Source organism: Mustela nigripes, chromosome 13 (genome assembly GCF_022355385.1).
Source record: "Mustela nigripes isolate SB6536 chromosome 13, MUSNIG.SB6536, whole genome shotgun sequence".
Classification (NCBI taxonomy): domain Eukaryota; kingdom Metazoa; phylum Chordata; class Mammalia; order Carnivora; family Mustelidae; genus Mustela; species Mustela nigripes.
The window spans coordinates 1,908,141-1,924,184 of NC_081569.1; the positions used below are offsets into that span (position 1 = coordinate 1,908,141).

Sequence of the window (16,044 nt, forward strand, 5' to 3'; positions counted from 1 at the left end):
GTGCACCCAGAAGAGGAGTGTGTGTGTGTGTGTGTGTGTATGTGTGTCCTCGGTCTCTGAAATAACCTGTGTTGCAATCAGAGCCACAGGTCCCTGAATGCCCGGACGGCCTCTCCACGTGGGAATCTGAGGCCCACTTCCCAGGGGACCCCCGGAGCTGGGGCAGAAGGGGTGCCCGCACCCAGACTGTCTCCCATGCCAGCCCCCACGACCCTGGGAGCCTGTTGTATTCTGTTAGCCAGCGGAGCTGCCAGCCTACGGCCTGGAAGTCGGGGCGCCCCTCGGAGGACCCCATGGTGATGGGGGGTTTCTCTGTTATCTGCAGATAGCAGCTATCTCTGGTTTTCCTAACCTGATCCAGACTCGGGAGCGGGGCTCCGGCTCTCCCCTGAGGGCAGTGCCCCCTCCCTGTCCCTGAGCCCCTCCTCTCTAGGAAAGCAGACACTCCTGCTCTGGGGCCCGTGGGAAAGGCGCCGTTCCCAGAGGCCGTGATGCGAGGCTTCAGCAGCCGGCCGAAGCGACTAGAATGGGCCTGTTGTTCTCGCAGGCCAGGCCCGGGCCAGGGAGGGAGGACACTGCGGGCACCGAATCCGAGAGTATCGGTTCTCCCTCCCGCCTCCCAGCACACCTGCACAGAAGGACGCAGGTCCAGCGTGGGGGCCCCTGCTCGGACCTTCCTGCATTCCCCAGCTCCCCTGGAGCACCCCAGACACTTTACCAGGAGCCCACAGGCCAGGGATGGTCAGATCTGTCTCTGAGCTGGTTCAGGGGAGGAGCCTGTGTCTGGCAAGAGGCATTTGGGCCCTTTTCTCCCTGAGGGAAGAAATGTTTCTCTCTGGGCATAGCTGCTGTCATGCCCGGGATAGGACCCGGGGACCCCGGCAGGGAAGCCAGAGCTGGTCACCACCCGCCCAAGCCCAGTCTGAGCGATCTGTGTGGCCACAGAGGGACAAACATGTTTTCTGCGTGCATTCTGTTCTAAAAGGGGAATCTGTCATTTTTTTTTTAATTTTAAATTTTTTATAAACATATATTTTTATCCCCAGGGGTACAGGTCTGTGAATCGCCAGGTTTACACACTTCACAGCACTCACCAAAGCACATACCCTCCCCAATGTCCATAATCCCACCCCCTTCTCCCAAACCCCCTCCCCCCAGCAACCCTCAGTTTGTTTTGTGAGATTAAGAGTCACTTATGGTTTGTCTCCCTCCCAATCCCATCTTGTTTCATTGATTCTTCTCGTACCCACTTAAGCCCCCATGTTGCATCACCACTTCCTCATATCAGGGAGATCATATGATAGTTGTCTTTCTCTGCTTGACTTATTTCGCTAAGCATGATACGCTCTAGTTCCATCCGTGTTGTCGCAAATGGCAAGATTTCATTTCTTTTGATGGCTGCATAGTATTCCATTGTATATATACCACATCTTCTTGATCCATTCCTCTGTGGATGGACATCTAGGTTCTTTCCATAGAAATCTGTCATCTTTTTAAGTTCCTGTCGTGGGGTTTATCTATACAGAGTCCCATCTTCACTGTCTGTTTGAGTGAAAGGAGAAAGATAAGCAGCTTTCGTAAAATAGAAGCTTAACAAAATAGAAATTTAGTTCTCTCACACATAAAAATAAAGCCTGAGCCTAGGGCTGTTCTGTTCTCCATAGGGTCAGGGCCTCGATGTTTCTCTACATTTGCTTTGCCAATGTAAAGCAACATGGCTCCCACTATGCAGCCCAAGATAGCTGCTGGAGATCCAGCCATCACATCCACATTCCCTCCAGCAAGAGGGAGGGAGGAAGGACTTCTTGCTTTCCCTTACAGGCATTTCCTGGAATTCATACACCATACTGGGTTGGTGTTGGCCAGAACTTTATTCCAAGGCCATTGTGCCACTTACATAAGAGAGCCCAGAAAGGTGGCCTTTAGACTAGGTGACCGTACACGCAGATAAAAGCCGGGGGTTCGTTTCCCAAGGAAGGAGGGAACAAATGGGGGCGATTGTCTCTCGTCATCTCCTCTTGCTTTGGATAGGTGATACACAGAGGGCGCGCGACACACAGACTTCCTGTTGTCGAGACTTTATCAAGATGTATTTTAGAAACGTAGACCCAGAAAATCGGAGCCAAGGTTAGAACTCAGCCAGTCCACAGCCTGGTCTGCCAAATTAAGAAACTGAGGCCCAGAGAGGTCTGTCCAAAGAGCTGAGCTCACACAGCACGTCTGTGGCATCTGGTTTCCAGCTCATGTTGCGTGGGAATATTTTTGGTTTTCTCTGCTCCTTAGGAAAAAAGCTTCACCCTGGAGGGGCGGGAGTGCGGGCCCCGAGGATGAAATTCCATCCGTCGCCGGGTCTTTGAGCTGCAGGCCCCGGGCGGGATGGGGACGAGGCTTGTGTGCCCCGGTCTGCCCGGCCCTGAGTCATGGCGGCCGAGGACTCTGCCCCGGCGGGCCCTGTCCCCGTGTGTGCCAGGGACCGAGTCTGTCGGCGGTGCCCGCCTCAGCCGCGGACTCCGGCCCGCTGAGGTCCCGGGTCTCACTCGGCGTGCTTCAGTTTCAGGGAGCCGCCGCCAGGATGGGAGCTGCCACCAGACAGGACTTCTCTCTCGAGGCGATGCTGACCCTCAGCTGGCTGGCCCTGGCCTGCTTCCCTGGGGCCGTGTCCACAGGTGAGCCACCACGGCGCGTGGGAGCTCGGTGCCTCAGTGGAAGGAGAGGCTGCTGGGGGCAGGAGAAGGAGCCCCAGGGCAGGGGCGGGGCGGCTGGGCTCTGGCGGGGCCCTGCTAACCTCCCATCCTGGGCCTCTGTTGTAAGCCACAAAACAATGGGGCTGGACCAGACACAGGCTTCCATGCACCGCGTCCCTGGCAGCCAGACGCAGGCTGGCCAGGAGGGGACCGTGGTCACCTGGCAAGTTCAGGCTCCTCGAGGGGGACACCTACTTCTCACTCCTAGCCAATTGCTCTCCATGTGGAAGTGGGGCCCCATTGTGGGAGCACATTAATTTTTAAGAGAAGCCAGAAATTGAGATTTTTGTGTTAAATCCCCTTCTGGTTAAGAGTTGACAACCAATTCAAATGTTACAAACTGCTTTGGGGAAAAGGGGCCGTCCAGAGAAAAAAATCGCACATCTGGCCACAAGCCTGCCCCTCCGCCTGCGTCCAGAGCTCCCTCCTCGCTCTGTCCTCCTAAAATCTGGGGACCACTAAGCGTCTTATCGGCTGCGATGCCTCACGCGAGGTCTGCTTTTCTGAGCTCCGTGTCGGCTCTTTCCTGGATTGATTTTGAACAAACAGGCAGAAGCTCAGGGCAGGTCTTCGGGGACGAGAGGAAACGGCCATCAGGGAAACAGACTTGGGGGAGCGCTGGGGACCACGTGTCCGTTTCGAACGAGGGTTGTGAGCCACGGTACCTTCCCCCTCGTGGCTCACTCTGTTGCCGTGGCTCCTGCCGGCTGCTTTTCTGCCGCAAGGATGAAGGGGCTTTCTTCTGTTTTGTCGTTCTCGGGCCGTGGAGGGCAGGACATAACCTCCCGTCGTCACGAGTGGAATCCCTTCGGTGTGATTCTCGTGGAATCTTGTCGGTCCAGCGGGGACGGGGCAGGCAGGGTGGGTGTTAACACTTGGTGAGATCGTGGGCAGCGTGGCCTGAATTCATCCATTTATTCTTTGTGAACGTCAAGGCTCATGGGTGCTTGGCCAGGAGTGGGGCTCCGGGGTCTGTTTTAAGATGACCCCCCCCCTCAGGGCCGTAGGGAGGTCTCCCCAGGTACTTTTCTGCCGCAGCCGGGGTGTCTCTCTTTGGTCTGGGTGCAGACAGCTGGGAAGGAGGCCAGGCTCTGGCTCTCCCGGTTCCTGGTCCTGTCTGCTGTCTCTCCCTCTGTGGCCCGAGTGCCCCGGGCTTGCACTCATTCTCCGCCCACTGCCTGCCCCTGCAGCCCTCCTGGGAAGGCCGGCTGCCCTGCAGATGTTCCAGCCCAGGCTCTGACCATGTCCAGCCCCTGGCTGGTCCCCACAGACGAAAACCCACTGAAACTAACCTTTACCCGATGCAAATATCCAGCTCTAATGAAAGAGCCTGGCTTGTGACCGCCGAGCTTCTCCTGTGGGGCCAGCACTGCTAGTGCAGGGGGGCATGGTCTCCTGATGGCAGAAGAGCCTTTGGGGTCGGCCTGCACTCTTTCAAAACCCAGTTGTGGCGTCGGACTCCGTGCTTGTACCTGGAGCGTGAAGGGGCAGTAGAGCTGATCCTGGGAGATGTGGGTGGCGAGACCCTGAGGCTTTGTCCCAGAAGCTGGGATGCCTGTGGCTCCCTGCCGGGACCACTCAGTCGTCAGTGGGCCTCAGGAGTCCCCTGCACTGCTGTGTGTCCCTTCCTTGGAAGCAGACACTTGGGTCCAGAACTAGGTGGAGGGCATCGTCCTCGGCTGGAAGCCAGTAAGCACTCAACCCACCTGAAGACAGACCCAGGGACAGACGTGACCCTCAGAAGCCTCTCAGGGCCATGGAGTCACCAGAGTCCCTGACCCGTATGCCCCAGGGCTGCTGGATGCTAAAGCAGCCAGCCCACCAGCAGCCCAGCCCACAGGCTCCGGGAAGTCCACTGCCAAGCAAGGACTCCAGTTCTCAGTGTGTTGCCATGACTCGAGTCCCTTGGGTCTTCCAACAGCTGGAAGAGCCGCTTTCCAAACCATGTGAAATTCTCTCCTCCATGAGAGACAGCCAGAGCCCGGGTTCGTGCTGACAGGGAAGCAGCTGGCGGGCAAAGGGGGGTGCTGTGGGGCTGGGGAGGGTTGGGTGGGGCCCCAGCTCTGCTAGCCCGCACTGAAGGTCCCCCCCGCACCGAGGGCCCCCCTGTACCGAGGGCCCACCCATGTGCGGCAGAGGAGGGACAGGGGGGTCACTGCTTTCAGAGGACAAAGACGACAAGATGCTGTGGGTTTGGGGGTCTGTGTCTGGGCTGTTGAGGGCAGATAAAGGATGCCTCCCTTCCAGTTCTCTTGAGATAAGTAAATACGGGGCAGACGCTGTCTTCCCAGAGTTAACGGAACAAAAGTACTGCGACACTTTGACCTGACATGCCGGGGATCGCACAGAGTCCCTCCTGGGGTCACGCCTCTGCATCATGGACGCTCTTCTCTGCACCATGTGGCTCCAGAGACACGAGGCGTCCGACGTCCTTCCTCGGAGCCTGGGCTGGAGGTCGCGTCCGTCTTTCCAGCCTGCGCCGGGGACTGGGCCTTCACCTGCAACCTTGGCCCTGCGGCGGGTCTGCCTGACCCCCCACTCCCCACCCCTGCCCGGGGCCCTTAAATGGAGGGGTTCCCCTGCTTTACGGTTCTCGAGGGACAGAGGGGAAGAAGGCATCCGGGCTTGTTCTCTGCAACAAGCCCTTCTTGTTTTGTTTCGTCCACCGCGTTGCCTCCGGGTTGCTCCTGGCTGCCGGGAGAGCCTCCCCACGTCCGAGGCGGTTCCGTGCCCTCCTGCGCCCGCCGTCCGTTGCTGGAGTCGCGCCCAGCCGGCCAGATGGAGACAAGGCTCCTCCTGCTGCTTCCACTGGAGCCGGGGGAGGCGCCTCCCCAACACCCGCTACAGGGCCTCCAAGCTCAGCTGAACGTCTGACTCACGAGGCCACCACAGGCCACCCGGCGTCAGGTTCCCTCTGGAGGGTGCGGGGCCCCAGCCGCACGGGGCCTGGTTTCTCTGGCACGAGAACGGTCCTGGCCGCTCTCCACAGAGCTTTCCAGAAGCCACCCCGTGTGGCTCCTCGGGGGAGAGGACCCGAGGCCGTGGCAGGACAGGTGCGGGAGGTGCCCTGGCCGGGAGCCTCGGCCCTGTTTCTCTCTCCCGCTTCCATCCAGTAACGTTTGTTTTGCAAAACTTGGTGGTCTGTAAACAACCTACCGTTAATTAAACATCGGCCGCTTTGTTTCCAAATTGTGTTCTTTTAAAAAGAGACGGTGGCAGTCTCTTCCGGCAACCCCGCGGGCAGGACGTAGGGGTTCCTGCAGGACACGTGCCCTGTTAGGAGGGCCGCTGCTCTCAGGGGAGCCTAGGCACGACCTCCACCCCCCCGCCGGGAGAGACACAGTCATGCACGGTACCTCCCCGCTGAGACGCCATTGGTAATAAGGGGTGCCCCTCCCCCTCGCTGGAGCGAAGTCCTCGGGGGCACGGTGTTTGTATGATGCCTTCCTTCTCGGGTTTCCAGGGGAACAGAGCTGGAAAATTTACCAAGAGTCAGATTCTCATGCGGGAGGAGAGGGGCCGTGTGCAGGCTCAGAGCACCGCTTTCCAGGGGGAGAATGTCTTGGATGACAAGCACTCCGGGCAAATCACCCCCTAGCTCTGGGCCCTGGAATACCTTCAGGAGTCACCCTGCGTCCCTTTTATGGACGGGAAGACTGACCCCCGAGGAAGGACGTGGCTGGTTCACCAACGTGGGAGGAACTGAGACTCCAGGGCTCCTGGTGCCTATGTGGAGGCTGTCCACATTCTCGAGGCCTCACATGCTAGTAGAGGGGGGCAGAGCACGGTGCGGGAGCACCCCCTGGCATCCCGGGGTCGGAATGGAGGCCGTGACGCTCTCTGTCCTTGGCAGCCGTGTGCCCGGACCAGAGCCCCGAGCTGCAGCCCTGGAACCCCGGCCACGACCCGGACCACTATGTGCACATCGGGCGGGGCAGGGCCCTGCTGCTTGCCGCGTCTGCCACGGTGAACTCCATCCACGTCTCCCAGGGGGGTAAGCTGGTCCCCGACCACCGCCGCACGGCCCGGCAGGCCAGTGCAGGCTGCCCCAGCTCTGACGGGTGGAACCAAGGTCCTGTGCTCCGGGTTCAGGCCGGAGCTCTGTGTGGCTTGAGAGGCCCCCGGCTCTGGGCCCCTGGGAGTGGTGTGTCCCAGATCCAGCCTTGATGATAGCAGTGTTTATGGAGGGACGTCCTTGTTGGGGCTGGGAGCGTTCCCACACATCTCGCCTCCTGATGCTTGCTCCTTGTTGATGGCCGTGCACACGGCCGGGGCTGCATCCACACGGGGAGCCACCTGGGGGCCCGGCAGGCGTGGGAGAGCGGGACAGACGGGCCTTCTTGTCTGCCTGGACAAGGGGGGCTTGGCGGGTCCGCCCTTGCCTCTGCCGTGACCCCACCGCTAACGCCAGCCTTCTCAAACCCCGTCCCGTTCCCCTGTCCTCAGGAAAGCTAGTCATCAAAGACCACGAGGAGCCCATTGTCCTGCGGGCCCGGCACGTCCTGATAGACGACGGTGGGGAGCTGCATGCTGGGAGCGCCCTGTGCCCCTACCAGGGCAACTTCAGCATCGTTCTCTACGGAAGGTGGGCGCCGGCCTCCGGGGACCAAGTGCTGCTCTCGGCCCTGGCGGGGAGGAGGCTTTCCCGAGGGGAGAGGACAGCGGGACGACGAGGCTCCCGTGCCAGGCGAGGATGATCCTCATAGACGGCCCGAGGCAGCCACGAGCAGGACAGACGGCAGTGACCGGGGAGAGACGGACAGGTTCTCTAGGGGTTTGTTTTGTGAGTTACAAGAGTCCCCACAGTTCTTCGATCCTGTCCAGGCTCCGGGAGCCTCTGGGAAAGCTGATTCAGTCCGTTACGATGGACAAGGGAAGGAAGACCTCTGTGCTGGCCTCTGGCTGTGGTCTCTTCACACAGCTGAGGTTCTCAGGAGCAGAAGCCAAGAGTATTTGAGGGTCTGTAGTACGTGGCCAGAGGGGCCGGCATAGAAAACTCTTAGCGCTGGGAACGTGAACTAGTGATGACTGTTTTTGCTCGGCCTTCTGGCCTCGTTTGGGTCTGGTTAGGACGATGTGGGTGACGCTGTCTGCTGGCCTCGGGCAGCCACCATGTGTGTCTGGTTCTATGGTGGCCGTGGCGGGAGCAGCGTGGTCCCCTCTGGGCTCAGTGGCCGGTGGAGCGACGGGTCAGCTGACTCCGGGGAGCTGTTTCTCTCGTAGGGCCGACGAAGGAGTTCAGCCCGACCCTTACTTTGGCCTGAAGTACATCGGGGTGGGCCCAGGAGGCACGCTGGAGTTACATGGACAGAAAAAGCTCTCTTGGACATTTCTGAACAAGACCCTTCGCCCAGGCGGCCTGGAGGAAGGAGGCTATTTTTTTGAAAGGAGCTGGGGTCACCGGGGAGTCATTGTTCACGTCATCGACCCCAAATCGGCGACGGTTGTCCATTCCGACCGGTAAGCTCTGCCCTCATGTAAGCACGTAGCCCTTCGTTCCTGACACTCCCGGAGCACGTGCCCCAGCCAGATGTGCCTCTGGGTGCTGGGACACAGCAGTGAGCCAGTCGGAGAGAAGTCCCCCAAGGGAGGAGACACGTTTCTCCCTCCCCGGGCATTTGGCTACCGACGCTGAATTAAGAACGAGGCGGGCACACACGTAGACACAGCATCATTGGAGATCGTGCTGATTCGGGGGAACGACACAAGGAAATGGCGGAGGATAACTAGGGACGCCTGGTTTGCATCTGTGGGTCAGGGAAGACCAGTGTAGAGAAGCAACATTTGAGCTGAGAACTGTAGGGCAAAGATGAGTCAGGGAGAGAGTGTTCAAGAGGGCAAGCAGCAAGTGCAAAGGGCCGGTGGTGAGGGGAGCACGATGTCTGGAAGCAGAGAAGGGCCAGCAGGGGGTGGGGTGCAGACCAATGGCAGCGCGGTCCGGTGACGTCTGGGTTTTTGGCAGGAGCAGGTGCACCATCACTGGACTGTGTCCAGAACATCGTGTGAGCCGCTTTACTGGCCATCTCTAATTTACCTTCATGACCCCTGGGAGTAGGCTCTGTCTCGTACAGAGGAAAACACTGGGACTCGGGGGAGTCCATTTGCTCTGAGTCACAAGGCCAGAAAGTGTCGGAGCTCGATGCACACCCGGATCTGCCCAGACAGACCTTTCACCCACATTCCGTCCGGACACCTGTCTTGGCCTGGGGCTGAGAGAGGCCGGCGCACGGGTAACGTGGGAAGCCGGGGTAAGCCCGATGGGCACAGAGTGCGTCCGAGAGCCCTCCCTTTCCACGCGGCACGCCGGCCCCTCGGCGTTGCCTCTGCAATCGGTAGGACGGTGTCCGTTGTGGCGCGCCGGGCTCCGGTGCGTGGCCTATTGAGCTGTGGGAGGAGAAGTCATCCCAACAGCTGGTGTGCAGCTTGCAAAGACGGGACAGCTGCTCCCTCTAAATTTCCTTTGGTGAAAGCCTGGGTCCTGGGCCTCGAGAGCCTGATAGCGGAATGCGTGTGAGTAGACATCTTAATAAACCTTACAGACGCACACGCGTGTGCAGGCTATGGTCACGGAGGTTACCTGGAGGAATGAGAATGCAGGCCAGCCCCTCAAAGGTAGGAAGCATGGGGTCAGGCAGAGAGGGACGTGTTAAGGTGTGTGGTGTGGTCACAGCTCGGAGACGGAGACCAGCGGGGCTGCAGCCGGTGGCTCTCGGGGGGCGGGGGTGGGGAGGGGAGGATGAGGGGCCTTGGCGGGGACACACCCGCTTGCACAAACACTTGCAAACCGGTCTGAGGGCTCCGGAGCACCGGTCCCGCCACCCCCCGCCATCCCCGAACCACCGTTTCTCTTGCCCCAAATCTTGGCCGTTCACGCTGGTTTGTTCTTCTAGACCGGTTTTAGAACGATTTTGCTTAAGCCCCGAGACAAATTCTTCCAGAAGTTCCCTTACAGTTGTCCCAGATCTTTAGGTCACATGGCGTGTAGCTGGAGGTCATTACAAAACCGCGTCTTTCCCTCGTGTACGCTCGTGCCGGGTGGGGTAGGCTGCTGTTTGAGATCATGCATCGTGGGTGTCTCCTCTGTGACAGTGGGTTACCTCTGTCGAGTTTGGGAAGGTGGGATTTTGCCGTCACAAGAGCTCCCTTTCTTTAGACAATCCCAGTCTTGGGGTCTGTGGAGGGCACGTTGGTTGCTGGAACGCATGCGTGTGCTTAGACGTCCCATTTCAGGGAGCTGCTGTCAGGGCAGTGGAACCTCCAGCTCTGCCCTTCTAGGTTTGACACCTACAGATCCAAGAAGGAGAGCGAGCGTCTGGCCCAGTACTTGAACGGGGTGCCCGCGGGCAGGATCCTCTCAGTGGCCGTGAACGATGAGGGGTCTCGGAACCTGGACGACGCGGCCAGGAAGGCCATGACCAGGCTGGGCAGCAAACACTTCCTACACCTCGGATTCAGGTACCTCCGTCTCTCTCGTTCTGCCAACCTCCAGGACCCCGAACCCCCCCTCCCCCAACCCCAGGCCCACAGGTTGTCTTAACGTCTGTTCCTTGACCGCGGCGTGCCCCGCTCAGTGCCGGCCTGGGGAGCAGTGGGCGCCCCGGGAGCCCGGATTTTCTTACGAAGCGTAGTCCACTCTGAAAACACAGGTGGTCTCGGTCCACACGAACTCATTTGTTCGTTCAGCCACTTACAAAACAGACTCCCTAAGCAAACGTCTGTCCGTGCCGCCCAGGGCACACGATGGCCTCTTTGCCAAAGAACAGGCCAATGAAGCTGGTGACTCATCAGAGACAGGGATTCCCGCAGCAGGCTGAGGAAGTGGGCACAGGAAGACATTTCTCTGCACCCGCGAGCTTGGCTCTCCTCCAGAGGGCCCTGGGGAGCCGCTGATGGGTCTTAAGCGAGAGAGCCACCAACCAAATCCCCAAGTCAGTAGACACTTGCTTTCCAAAATGGAAACAAAAAGAGCAGAAGGTCTTGAGTACGGTGAGCGATTGCGGTCCCACGGTGAGAGGGCAGAGCGGGACGAAGACGGGCGTCAGGGGAAGACAGAAACGGGGTGGGAGACCTTCCTGCCTCGGAGCCAGCTTCAGCGGAGGACACCTTCCCCCGGCTTCTCCTCCTCCGTCCCCCGCTGTGAGCGAGGGGCCTCTCCCGACCTTCCGAGGCTCCTTCTCTCCCGGACCCTCCGTCCTTGTTTTCCCAAAGCTGTCGGAAGCCTCGCTCCGGCCCCCGGCTGGGCCTGGCGGGTGGGTTGGTTTGTAGGGCCGCGGGCCTGTTCGTTGGTGATGCGTGCCCGTCTCCCACCGGAGTGGGGTTAAGAGGCTCTCGGCGAGTAAGCGGCCGGCGAGCCAGGAAGGGCGGAAGAGAAGAAGTTCTCTCGATCTCCAGGAGAGGGAAGCGCGGCTGCCGGCGGGTCTCCCGGGCACAGCGGAGAGGCCTGCGTGCTCCTGGGCTCCGCCGCTGCTCTGCCTCTGGGACAGGCCCGGGACGGTGAAGAAGTTTCCCTTTTGTTGTTGCTTTTACCAGACACCCTTGGAGTTTCCTCACCGTGAAAGGAAATCCCTCCTCTTCGGTTGAAGACCATATCGAGTATCACGGTAATAAACAGTTGGCGAGAGGCAGAACCCCCTCCCGTGCCCCCTGATCGAGAGGCCCGGGTCCGTTCTGAGCCGCCCTCCTCCCTCAGAACCCGGTGGAAACCCCCCCCACCCCCTGCCACACACACAGCCACGGTCGCTGGCGTGTTTCGCCGAAGTGGCCAAAGGCGATCGCTATGACAGTATCTACATCTGCAAGGAGACGGCCACTGACTTACTCAGAACAAGGGACCTAGGACAGGCGAGAACGGGGCCAGACCCTCCAGGGGGAATATTTGGAGCTCGAAAGACACTTTGGGTGGGCCCTCACCACCTGTGGGAAAGCCCCACAGGTCCTATTCCCAGACAGGAGTCCGCGGGAGAAATCGGGCTTCGGCTTTGTCAGCCACAGAGATGAAATCTTCAAAACTGAAGCAAAAGAAGGGACCGTAGAAAATCTGCTTCCCCGGTAGAGAGACGGGCCTGACATGGTTTTTGTTTCTAAGAAAGAGTTCAAGATCCTTGCGTGCTAGGGGTTGGCTCCGTCTTGGGGTTATTTACATTTTGGGGGGATGTGGGGGTGGGGCTTGCGGTCACCGACACCCCCGCTCTCTCCGACAGGACACCGAGGCTCGGCGGCCGCCCGGGTGTCCAAAGTGTTCCAGACGGAGCACGGGGAGCCCTTCAACGTCTCTTCCTCCAGCGAGTGGGTTCAAGGTGAGCCGTTCGGCCCGACCAGGAAAACCCGGACACTGGGAGCGAAGGGCAGGACGTTCCTGTCTTTGCACAACAAGGATTTTTCTCGTGCGCCAATAAGACCCCTGGATGCTGCCGAGTAAACTAAATTAGCGAGGGCAAGCTGTCTCTCATTAATCAGTCCCAAGCGGCCAAGAGCCCGGAGGACGCTGTTCCCCCTCTCAGAATCCTCTTTGCGCCAAGCAGTGGTGCTGGGTAGGAAACAGGCGGGAGCAGGACTGGCCCTCGGGCAGCCCGGCGTGGGGGCTGGGGTGCAGAGAGCAGCGCAGTCCCTGCCGCCCCGAGAAACCGCTGACCGTAGCTCTCATCGTCACCCCTCCGGGGTCACAAAGAAGATAGATTCTATGGCTTCTGGAAAGTGAGAAAGTCAGTTAAGAGATTCTTTTAAGGGGCACCTGGGTGGCTCAGTGGGTTAAAGCCTCTGCCTTTGGCTCCAGTCATGATCTCAGGGTCCTGGGATCGAGTCCCGCATCGGGATCTCTGCTCAGCAGGGAGCCTGCTTCCTCCTCTCTCTCTGCCTGCCTCTCTGCCTGCTTGTGATCTCTCTCTCTCTCTCTCTCCCTGTCAAATAAATAAATAAAATCTTAAAAAAAAAAAAAAAGAGATGCTTTTAATGAAAAGGTGAGAGACAGGGCGACTGCTTTGGGGCACAGCTGGATGCATGGTATTCGACTCCTGTTGGCCCCGGGGGTGTCGGGGGCCCCGCTGTGGGGCACCTGCCCTCTTGGGCGCTTCCCGCCTCACCCCGCTCTTTGCGTTCTGCCTAGATGTGGAGTGGACGGAGTGGTTTGACCACGACCGAGTGGCGCACACTAAAGGCGGGGAGAAAATTTCAGACCTCCGGGTCGCTCACCCAGGAAAGATCTGCAATCGCCCCATCGACATCCAGGTACCAAACTCTGAATGATCAAGAGTGACAAAGACTTTATGTCGGCAGCAGAGTCTGACTTTCTTGCCACTGGGGTGGTGCGATTCTCCCCGTGTTCCCAGGACATAGGTGAGCCGGGAAGTCCCTTTCCTGCTCTAGAAGTGCTTCTCGGCTCCAGGCCTCCCGGCCAGGCCAGTGAGTTCCCCAACGAGGGCCCAGTGTTCCCTCCTGGGTTCCACTCCCCACTCCTCCTCAAGCAGCTTCCACAGCCGTGGTGGACGGTGCTCCAGCCTGGGGACGGGCTGTCTCCTTCAGCCTCCCTTCTCAGTCGATTTCCTTGGGGACCTTGAGTGCACAGGACCCAAATGAGATTTGGGGTGCTGGCCGAGCTCAGCGCCTTCCCCGTAGCCTGGCTCTCTGCTGAGCGGTGCGTGAACGAGCGGTGCTCCCAACTCACCGGCTTCGCGGGCAGACCGTTCCCGTTTGGCTAAGACTCCTCATCCTCAAGAAGGGCTGACCCGAGTGAGCGCAGGCCGCGGGCTGTAGGCTCGTTTTGGGTCCAGCAGGATCAAGAAGGGCCAGTGCCCCCAAAGGCCCCAGATTTAATTCTGACTTTCTCTTGCAACCCGGAACATCCCAGCCTTAGTTCTGCCCCAGTCCTCGTCTTACTCGTCCAGGTCCCTTGGCCACAGCACAGAAATCCTCCAGGAATGCTTCCATGGTCAACGGACGCCTCCCGGGGTCGGCTCTGCCAGCCGTCGGGCTCCGGACTACTGCCTTTAGGAGACCACGTCCCTGTGGCCGCTTCCCGTAGGCGTCTCCCATTCCCCCGGTGCCTCTGTTCCCAGCATGGACGCGGGTACCTGCTGACGTCGAAGCACAACCAATCCCAGGCTAAAGGGTGAAATAAAACTTCACTGAAGGCTTGGAGGCTACAAAGCAGGGACGAGCTCACGTAGATATAAAATGCAAAATAGTGGAGGGCATGACGGCTCTCCGGCTCCATCATCTGAGACCCTCCAAGGGACCCGACCCCATCCTCTAGGACCCCCGGGCGGCCGCTCACAGAAGTCCCTTCCGTGACAACATTTTGCTGAGCTTGGTGGCCCCTTATCGGTTCACAGCTCTCAACTCCATTGGCTTTTTCTTGGCCAAACAAAGGCACAGGGAAGCAGTCAAGGGTTAGGGTGCAGTGGTCACGCTGGCCCTTTCTCGAAGCTTCTGTCCCTGTGCTCCCACGGCCCTGAGGTGACCGCCGCCCTAAACCTCGCCACGCTCACCCCAGTCCTGGCGGCAGACCTCAGTCAGGTGACTCAGGGTCCCAGTTTCCTCTTCAGTAACAACGCACATCGGGGATTGTCACTGTTTCCCTGTGGGATTATTTTGTGGTTGTTACACAACGATGTATGAAGGACCCATAATTTTTAAAAATATTTTATGATTATTGTCATAATCCTACTGTTATTTTATAATTATTAATGATCAAAAATAGTAATAGACTTGTGTCTACTGAGGGCGGAGACCGGTTTCCCTGAACAGTGGCAGAACCACCTTTTCCTCTTCTTATCCCAAAGTGAGGTCATTCCTCAGGAAAAGGAGGGAAAGAACACGCAGAGTTGAATAGATGCTCCCTCCCCTCAAGAACGTGTGGGACACTGTGCCTTGGAAAAGGTCTGGTTCCATTCCCTGGCGTTTTCAGGCTCAGTTCTCCGTGCTTTGGGGTCTGCTGCAGAAGGACGGGCTCTGGCCTCCACGGAAAACAGTGGGACCTCAGAGGAGCCAAGCTTGATAAGCCCAACGACCTTGACCTTGAGCTGGCTTCTAAAAAACCTCTGAGCCTTCCCTGTTCCCAAGGACAGGTCTGCAACTCCCGCTTCTCCCAGGGCGCTGGAGGCCACCCGAGATGATGGGGGTGAGCTCGACTCTTGCAGGAAAGGGCTGGGTTTTCGCGATGCCGGAGCTCCCTGCCCTAGAGCTCTTCTTTGAGGCCAATGTCAACAGATACCTGCTGTGTTGAAGCTAATGTTTCCTGAAAAGCTCCCCCCCTCCGCCGTCTTTTTTAATAGGTTGACTCTACTTTGCCTCCCTATTTCCCGGCCGGGTCCCTTTGGTCTCTGTGCCAGGGAGGACGGCAGCTGCAGCCCGGATCTCAATTGCTTGTGTCTGATGACAGCCGCAGGCTTGCTGCAGACACACCCGGGCTCTGGGATGAGCCCCAGCTGGCCGGGAGCGTGACCTCCTTGGAGCCCACTCCCTAAACTCTCTACCTGGCCTTGGGGCTGCTCACCCGTTGGCCCCACCCCGGAGACCCCAGTCCGTGCCCAGCCCCGGGCTGGAAGCGGGGAATCAGGGAGACAGGCGGAAACCAGACCCTCGCCCTCCGCGGAGCTCAGGATCCCCGGGGGAGGAGACAGATGTCGAACAGAGGACGTTGGGCTGCGTGCCGGAACGCCGCAGTGGGGAGGTGTACCCGCTCTGTGGTTGGCTGAGTCTGGATTCGAATCTTGGCTCTGCCTCGGACTGGCTTGTTTGACCCTGGGCAAGTGACTCACTGCGGAAGGCTGGTTCCCTTATCTGTAGAGCCGGCGACCTCATTGTTGCCGTGAAGACGGAATGAGAGCATATGCCGAGCGCTTACCCCTGTAACTGCTAGGGCAGGGACGGTTCTCAAACTGGACTGCCCACTGGAACCACTTGGGCCACTTCTAAACCTTCTGATCCCCAGCCACACGTGGACACACCAGATCTGAGCCCCGGGGGATGGGGCCTGGGCATGAGTATTTTTAAGCCCCCCCCCCATGTGTCGATGAACAGAGGGGTCCTCAATAAATGGCCGGGGGTGGGTGGGTAGGAGTCCCAGCAAATCAGTGGTCTGGGTACGGACCACCCCGGCACCCCGGCGAGCCATGTCCCCACCCCGCGTCGTCACGTGGTCTTCCTTAGAACAAAACTGTTTTCTTTTTTTTTTTTTTTTTTTTTTAAAGATTTTATTTATTTATTTGACAGAGAGAGAGATTACAAGTAGGCAGAGAGAGAGAGGAGGAAGCAGGCTCCCTGCTGAGCAGAGAGCCCGATGCGGGACTCGATCCCAGGACCG

The 16,044-nt window shown here is 58.9% G+C and overlaps 1 protein-coding gene across 4 annotated transcripts in view; it reads left to right on the top strand.

The window, feature by feature from the left end:
• Positions 1-16,044, top strand: part of CEMIP (cell migration inducing hyaluronidase 1) — a 128,196-nt gene that overhangs the window by 68,996 nt on the left and 43,156 nt on the right. For all 4 annotated transcript variants that reach the window (XM_059371437.1, XM_059371439.1, XM_059371438.1 and 1 more), the window contains 8 exons: positions 2,552-2,666; positions 6,598-6,738; positions 7,191-7,329; positions 7,968-8,204; positions 10,020-10,199; positions 11,274-11,344; positions 11,945-12,040; positions 12,847-12,968. In XM_059371437.1, coding sequence (XP_059227420.1) covers positions 2,552-2,666; positions 6,598-6,738; positions 7,191-7,329; positions 7,968-8,204; positions 10,020-10,199; positions 11,274-11,344; positions 11,945-12,040; positions 12,847-12,968 — 1,101 coding nt within the window. The remainder of the gene's footprint in view (positions 1-2,551; positions 2,667-6,597; positions 6,739-7,190; positions 7,330-7,967; positions 8,205-10,019; positions 10,200-11,273; positions 11,345-11,944; positions 12,041-12,846; positions 12,969-16,044) is intronic.